Source organism: Pholcus phalangioides, unplaced genomic scaffold (genome assembly GCF_987345545.1).
Source record: "Pholcus phalangioides strain wild (caught in Gottingen) unplaced genomic scaffold, Ppha-v1.0 ptg000013l_1, whole genome shotgun sequence".
Lineage (NCBI taxonomy): Eukaryota > Metazoa > Arthropoda > Arachnida > Araneae > Pholcidae > Pholcus > Pholcus phalangioides.
The window spans coordinates 27,292,627-27,301,556 of record NW_028301606.1 but is presented as its reverse complement, the minus strand read 5'-3'; the positions used below and the strand labels follow the sequence as shown (position 1 = coordinate 27,301,556).

The 8,930-nt window shown below is 32.5% G+C and overlaps 1 protein-coding gene across 1 annotated transcript in view; it reads left to right on the top strand.

The window, feature by feature from the left end:
• Positions 1–1,472: 1,472 nt before the first annotated feature.
• LOC149078886 (uncharacterized) overlaps positions 1,473–8,930 on the top strand; it is a 28,747-nt gene continuing 21,289 nt past the window's right edge. Inside the window, exons 1-5 of the mRNA XM_089240462.1 lie at positions 1,473–1,609; positions 2,841–2,937; positions 6,943–6,995; positions 7,786–7,882; positions 8,747–8,884. Of these exons, the coding sequence (XP_089096588.1) occupies positions 1,557–1,609; positions 2,841–2,937; positions 6,943–6,995; positions 7,786–7,882; positions 8,747–8,884 (438 nt within the window). The 5' untranslated portion in view covers positions 1,473–1,556. The remainder of the gene's footprint in view (positions 1,610–2,840; positions 2,938–6,942; positions 6,996–7,785; positions 7,883–8,746; positions 8,885–8,930) is intronic.

Genomic DNA, 8,930 nt, shown 5'->3' with positions numbered 1-8,930 from the left:
GTCTGCATCTCCCAAATTCGTAGAGTGGCGCATCGAAAATAATCTTAAATTGCTGTACGGCTTGAAAAAAAAGGTTGGACACCCCTGATATACATGGTGATTACTTTATTCCCGTTACCGCATTTTACTGGCGATCCGCTGATCCTAGAGACGTACTTCCAGTTACAAAAACCATCGAAATAACGTGCAAAACTTAGATACGTCATTCATGTTACAAAGGGTTGTTTTGTTGTTGAAAAAGAAAGTAATAACTTTTCATACAGACACAAAAATCAAATTAGAAAGTTCTCTCCGGAGGCAAACAAAAAAGATCCCACATTTTTTAAGCGCAATGCTCACAAAAAAATATTTGAATTTAAAAATTGAAAGAAAGTTGAGAAAGAACAACATAAGGGCATAAGCGTTGCCCGTTAGTTAACGCGGTGTCTTCTCAACTTTCCCCTGCGATTTTTGAATTCAAATATCTCTGCGAATTGGAATTCGAACTTGGAATTTCGAAGTTTTATTGTTGACCTCAGGAGAGACAAGCAACAACTTCCTTATTGGGTTTTTGAGGGCAGGGTGCCGTATAAAAAATTATTATTTTTTATTTCAGTAACTATAAAACTCTCTTTGCAACATGAATGACGTATCTGAGTTCTGCACGTTATTTGGATGCTTTTTCTAATTGGAAGGTATGCTTCTAGAACAAACGGTTCACCAGTTTATTCTCAGAAAGAGATAGATATAGCAAATTAAACCTCGGAACAGATGGAATAATGATGCATATTTCATTGTCAGGTGTTCTTGAAACTATTTATTTGATTGCTATGTATTTGAGGGCATCTTATGAAGAAAGTTTTCAAATCTAATCAACGATACAACTACTCGTTGTAATTTCAGAACACTCTGAAAACGGCAATTTATTTTATTTTCTCTCTCTCTCTCTCTCTCTCTCTCTCACACACACACCATTTACGAAATTTTTATTTATGGGATACACATTTTCGGGTGATTGTTTGATGCTCATTGGTTTAACAATTACAACATTTCTGTTTGAATGAAAGATTATGAAATAATGTATGCATAATTTTAATTTATATCAAAAATTGTAGTAAATTAATTAATTAGTATAATTAATGAAAATTTTATGCAACTAATTACGGAGTGTTCAATGATTTTACACAAAATGGTCTTTTTGACAGTCATTAAAAACTGTTTTAGACTTGAAAAATTTCAAGCATTTACGTTCCAATGTGTTTTAAACGGTTTAGGTGAATAGCATGAATGCTTTTGAAATTATTTGTATCATAAGTGGTGCCTCATCATTGCTGCTATTGAAGAAATTTTCCACTTTTTACAGTTATCTGATGACCAGATAAGTAAAGAGGAAAAAAACATGAAGGCCACAATCACTGTTTGTACGCGTTATCATTAAAAAAATACATAAAAAAAACTGCAGTATCATTGATGACATATCATGTGGCCATTATCTTTCCAACTTGTTTGGAATAAGTTTCTGGGTTGATTGTGTTTTTGTTGGAGAGTCTCACAGAAGCCATCGCGAGTTTCTCATCATGTGGGGCGTAACATATGCTTTCGTTATTGTTGCAGTCGCATTATGGATTCTGTAAGTAAATATTTATATGTTCGTTTTTCTTTCCTTTTTTTCTTTTTGGCGTGGATACGTCTTTCAAATCATCTGGTGATAGTGCGAGCATTTGAAAAAATTTGCGTAACGGAATTCTTTAAACGATCATATCCAAGAAAGTACCCGACGCAGGTCAAAAGCAGTGGTATCGTCAGATGCAAATCAAATAATTCCACTCCGGTTTTAATACCTCTTCCCGTCTGGGCACCAGGCTCGTGGCACTGATTCGAGATAAATTGGTTTCCGCTATATCTGGAGCAGATTACAACGAAAATAGGCGACATTGGTATCGTGTTTGTTAGCTATTCCAAACACAAAGCCAATGATAATGACGTAATGAAATTATGCCGGTATCTACCACGTGATTCAAGGCAAAGAAAACGTATTTAAGTCGAAACTTGCCGCCGTGTCTCTATGACACAGCCTACCCTAATTTTTTTATTTAAAGAACAAGTTCAAAATTTTTTTTTTATGTTTATTATCGGTTTATGCAAAATCTTACGTAGTGGAATCACAATAAAAACTATGTTTGTCATTATATTTTGATTTTTGAAAATTTTCATTTTTTATTAATATTTACCAATATGAAATGATAAATAATTATCAATATTTATCCCTTTCATGTAAAACAGACATCTTGAAAATTCATGAGTATCATGTTATACAAGGGTGGTGATTTGGCCACTCAACTACCACATGCTACCCATCTCCTTGGTGCAAAAATAGTACTCACCATATTTCACATTCATAACGGAGGGGCCCCAGACATTGCATTAATCCAGTAATTTCATTAAATACTGCAGGAAATAAGAAACGCCCCTTCAAAGGGCGCATTGTATTTTTTTAAACTTCAAGTTCAAGAAATATAAAAATGTATAATGTAAAGCTAATTTTTATTAAGTGTAATATGAACACACATTAAAATATAGGCTATAAATGCAGAAAGATACTCTCAAACATTAATTAGGAAATTCTTCTGTTTGATATCACCAATAATATTTATTGAAACTCAAATATTAGAGATTCAATTTTTTTTCGAAGGATATTTTATCCTCACAAGAAATATTTTAAAGATAATTTTTACAATGGCTATCATCTTTGGAAGAGTGAAAAGAATCATAATTTGAGTTTGTAGAAAGTTGTATGGAAGGTATTGTGGATTAAAAAAAAAACCGTAATTCGCTAATGACCAAACACATTTCATTTCCAGATGGCGGAAGAAACAATTTTCGTTATTCAAAGAGTTGGGCATTCCTGGACCTGAGCCAAATTTGTTTTTTGGTAATTTATGGGATATATCGATGAAGGTGAGCACTATGTATAGTTACTAATCTAATTAAGAGGTATTCGCGTTTCACGATTTGCATCAAAGAACTATTGATTTTTTTACGAAATCTTCTTAGCATCTGTACAGTATATTACGAAAATACTATAATTGCTCATGAGTAGAGCTTGAATTATATGCACTAAAAATTGCGAAATACGCTCTAAAAATATGCACTTAAAATGCCAATATATGCATACAAAACACTAAATATGCACTCAAAATTATAAAATAGGTAAAAATTCCGAAACGTACCAAAAATGTGTATTAAAAAACCCACCATACAAAAAAGCAGATAGGTTTTTAAAATGCATATTTTGTTTCTTTAACAAAATTTTTTAATAAAGCATTTTTAAATTCTTGTTTGTTGTAGCTGCTCAGTAATGCTAGTAACAAAACAATTTCGTCACTATTGCTAAAAAAAATTACAGAACAGAATTTAATTTATTTCTTCGTTTCCCAGCTCAATGAGGCTGTCTGACAACTTACAAATAGCCTTCCTCAGGCGTTTTGAGGAAGAGAGACAACTTTGTACATGTGTGTGTGTAAAGTATGAATGTGTTTTTTGTAGAATAAACAACAATCAAGTCCAACGTAATGTCCAAAGTACAAATTACTTTGTACTGTACAAAGTACCAGTAGTATGAGGTCCGAAAGATCACAATTAGGGGGAAAGTTACATACAAAATGTATAAGATATAGAGATACCACATAAGGGTATAAGAATGAGTACAATATACAAGTTGCAAAGCAGATAAAATAGGATATAAAAGAATGACTTTTACAGAACAGTAGAAATGCGCAACATAAAACTAAAATAAATTGAACACTCTTTTTACGTATCTCTGGAAATACCGTTAAAATAAAACGATTGATATTTAGAAAATAATGTATTACAGACGTAATACTAATTTACTAAATCTCATCTGCGGGGAAGAAAACTGATGTTACGAAAATATCATGAGCAATATTATTTAAAATACACTGTATTATAAAAAAGTGATATAACTTAAACAAACCTCCAAAAATATGCATTTATTCTGTATTTTTATATCTTATATGTATTATCTCTATATCTCATATGTGTTATCTGTATATCTTATATGCGTTATCTCTATATCTTATATGTGTTATCTCCATATCTTATATGTGCTATCTCTATATATTGTACGTTTTGTATGTAACTTTTCCCCTAATTCTGATCTTCCGAACCACATACTGCATTTGTACTTTGGACATGACGTTGGACTTTATTGTTGTTTATTCTACATATTCATACTTTACTTTGTATTATGCCTTTGTCTTTCTTCTTCAAAACGTCTGAGAAAAGCTATTTGTAAGTCGTCAGACAGCCTCATTGAGCTGGGAAACGAAGAACTAAATTAAATTCTGCTCTGTAATTTTTTTTAGCAATAGTGACGAAATTGCTTTGTTACTAGCATTACTGAGCAGCTACAACAAACAAGCAATTAAAAATGCTTTATGAAAAAAATATGTTAAAAAATTTTTTTTTAAAGAAACAAAATTTGCATTTTAAAAACCTATCTGCTTTTTTGTATGGTGGGTTTTTTAATACACATTTTTTATTTTATGTGCATTTACATACATTAATGCTAAAAAAGGAAAAAAAAAGCCAAATACATTATGCATATGCATTCGCATGTAATCCATTCGGTTCTCATGAGTCATTAATATAACTATGAAATTATTAAGAAAAAAAATAGGTTTTGTTAATAGAAATCTAAAACTGTTTACCGAGTTATAAAAACTTGATTAATGAGGCAGAATATCTTTATTCCAGCATGCAATTAATTATCACGCAAATGGTATATCCATTAAATGCTAATACACATGGTTAATACTTTTCTCGCCGATTGATTCGTCATTAGATTTATTATATTTATCGTTTTAGAACACGTATGAAGTATGTCTCGTATCAATTTAATTGGTTTATGACCTTGTGTTGAAAACTTGCATTTATTAAATAAAACAATATTATATAATTTAAGAGAATCAATAATTTTTTGCAGAATAACAACTGCATTTACATTTTTAATTATATTTTAACTTCACATATGTTTAAAAAAGTTCAAATGAAACTGAAAGAAATTAGATAGGACTCTGAGTAAAGCAATAAAAAAATTCAAAACGAATGATCGATATTCTTGGAATTTAAATACCAATCGAAAATTTAAGGTGGGTTATCGATAAACTAGGTGGGCTCTGCCCCCCCCCCCACTTCTCTTCACAACATATCTAATTTATTTCGTCCCACTTCATCAGCGTGCTATGGAAAGGGACGTGTGAAAGCACCAGCGTACTGAAGAAGCGAATTTTAATAAAATAATAATAAAGCAACAAAAAACAAATGAGATTCATCAAGTACCCCCAGAAAACTTCCCCATGGGGGGAAGAATGATTGAATGAATCGCTGTATTTTAGTGGGGCCCCACACTGGATAAATCTTGGGCTACCGATGTGTTGCAAATTTTACAATGTTAAACAACAAAAATCAATGAGATACATCCAGGGGCACCGAATTAGAACCTGTCAACATTTCCACGGAGCCCTGACCTGGAAGCTTGTCGGACACCCCCCCTGTGAGGGGCCACGAAAATTTTTCACTTTTATCAATTTTACAACGAATAAAATCCACGGCCCCACATCCAGTAGCGGGGACACAATACGCAGATTTTTAGTGGGGAATCCAGACTGGATTTATCTCGGTCTTCCGCTGTTGCAAATTCTACAATGTTCAACAACAAGAAAGAATCAGATTCACCCGGGGCCCCAAAATGAAACCTGTAAACATGGAGCCCCCAACTTGGAAGCTTGTCGGTCATCCCCCCGCTGCGAGTGACATGAAAAATTTTCATCCGTATTCGTTTTACCAACGAATAAAATCCAGGGCCCCCAACCAATTACCCGGGACACCAACTCGCATACTTTTAGTGGGGCCCCAGACTGGGTTTATCTCGGGCTTCCGCTGTTGCAAATTCTACAACAGAAAAGAATGAGATTCATCCAGGGCCCCCAAAATCAACCTTGTAAACATGGAGGCCCCCAACTTGGAAGCTTGTCGGCCATCCCCCGGTGCGAGTGCCATGAAAAATTTTCATTTGTATTCGTTTTACCAACGAATAAAATCCAGGGCCCGCAACCAATTACCCGTGACCGAATTCACAAATTTTATGGGGCCCCCAGACTGGATGTATCTTTTGCTTCCGCTATCGCAAATTTTTCAGCGTTAAAGCAGCAAGAAAACAGTGAGATCCATCAAGGGCCCCTGGAAATGAAAACTTTTAACATATACGTGCAATCCCCCCCCCCGGGTACCCCGACCCTGTGTGTTGAGAGCACTGCTGTTGTATGTATATTATACATACCTCTCGGCATGACTCCCTCCCCCCACAAGGGCAGTGCTGACAGGGGCCACAACGATTCTTGTCACTTTTTGATTTTTCACACTATAAATTAACCACAGAGGGGCCCCATGAAAAACTAGTTTGGGGGCTCGCCATCTCGGTACATGCACATATAACATGGTCCCGATGGGTCAAATGGGTCCCGATATATGCTAGAGTTAAATGAAAACTCAACCCGAAATCGTAACCGACTTCCGTAACACAAAAACGTAACAGATTTCCGTCACCTATTTCTGTAACATAAAATCGTCACCAATTCCGGTTGCTTAGAAACAGTCCCTTTTCGAGTTTGTGATTTTATATTATAGAGTAGATGATACACACAATGTTAAAACTATATTTAAAATTGATATGAATTTGAATTGTCAAATACAGTAAGACGAACAAATTTTTCAGCAAAAATTTATTATAAATACAATATTACACTGTAATGGCGTTACAGTATTCTAAAATACACATATATGAACTAACAAATTATCTTTTAGAATATACTGTTTGAATTCTATTACGAAACTTTACTTTCAGTTTGAGTGAGAAATTAAGTTTTCATTTGAATTTCTTAGACACCCCTCGTGTGCCATAAAGAATGGGCGAAGAAATATGGAAAGATTTTCGGGTATGTAATTTTCTATTTCATATTTATAATATGTATTTCGTTAACACCTCACGTACTACCACTCTATAATCTGTGCAAATACTAAAAAAAGAAATTTGTTTTATGAATTTAAAAATTTTATTTCCTTCAAATATATTTCATGCATTCCTCGATTCATGGCTATTATTAAACCAAAAAAAAATTGCTTCATAGCATTGCAACAATATCTTTGTTATTATTTATTAGACACCAAATAAGATAAATACTATAATTTAAAAATAATATAAATGCTTAATAACAACTTCAAGAGCTGGAGATTTTTTTCCAAATAAATCTAGACTAAAACTCAATAAAAGTACCTTTATGTGTAAAATATAGTTAAATTCTTAAAATTATATAATCGAATTAGAATGTTACATGTACATTTATTTAAATTTTGTTCAGTTAGGGTTGAAATATAAGTTTTATATTGAAAATATAGCTGTTTGAACTGTTTTTTCAGGTCTAAAACACTAATCTGAGTGATAGAATTTATAATAAATTATATATATATATATACATTTGAAATATATCTGAATGAGAGATAGAAACCATTCTCATATTATAGGGGGACAGCTCTATAAAAACAGAATGAAAATGTGTGATAGTTTGACCAGTCTTTAAATCTAGTACTTATGTACTAAAGTATCAATACGTTTCAATCACTGAAAAAAAGGCATGTTCAATCGAAAATAATTTATTAATAGTATAAAAATAGTTTATGATTTTACAATAAAGTTTATTAAATAATCAGTAAATATGATGATTCCAGATATTACATGGGGATGAAGCCAGTCGTCGTTGTCGCTGATGTGGAACTTCTGAAAAAGATTCAAGTCAGTGACTTCCACAAGTTCATCAACAGACCTGTAAGAATTTTTTACTTACTTAAAAAACAATTTTAACAACATTACCAAATCCAGTCAACTTTATTCGTTTCACATGGAAAATTTATATGAATTCAATGAGAAACGCGTATTCACCACCTAGAGGCATAAAATGCTTGTACAGAAGATAAAAAGAATTAGGGTATCTATGTTTTTAATATTCACAAATGCAAACTTATAATACACAAATACAAAATTATGCGCAAATACAAACACACACAAATTTAAACATATGCTACACAGATATTATAAAGGAATACATAACACGCATAATACAGAAAGTTTTCTCCTGAAGATAAAGTATGGCATAGTGTTTTGGAACTATGTATTCATATTTGAGATCTTATTTTGTCCTATATATATTATCTAATTCCGAATATTCTCGTACTTTGCTCCCTACGAAGCACTGACTACATAATTAATAATTGAATATATCCATTCGTTAAATGTTTTAAAAAATGTTCAAGTTTTGATACATATTTCCAATCTTTTTTCATTAAAATATCACAGTGCGAATTCAATTTAGGATCATTCTGTATTGTGGTAGTCAAATAATTGTAGAACAATATTGGAATTGACACATGTGACATTATTCACTATTCTTCAGACACTGACAATGATTATGATTGTGTCACATACATTATAATCTATGTTTCTTGTCTTAGCTAACACCACAATGCTGATAATAATCCATACTGTTTTTATATCCTTATACCACTTATTTTAATTTAACATATACAATTATAAAGTTGCAAATCTATGGCGGATATGTTTTTGCACTAATTTTGGGTTTCTTTATGGAATGCTCAAAATTTAAAAAGATTTTTACTTTTTGGATCGTTATAGAAATTATTTGCAATTGGAAGCACGAAGCTGGACAAAGACGATGGTTTTTCATACCAGATGACAAATTTGAGAGACAAAAGATGGAAGGAGATACGCAGCATACTTACGCCCTCATTCACGACTAGCAAGATGCGACTGGTACGATACAAACCTTATGCGATTAATATAATAAATTTTTTTTTTT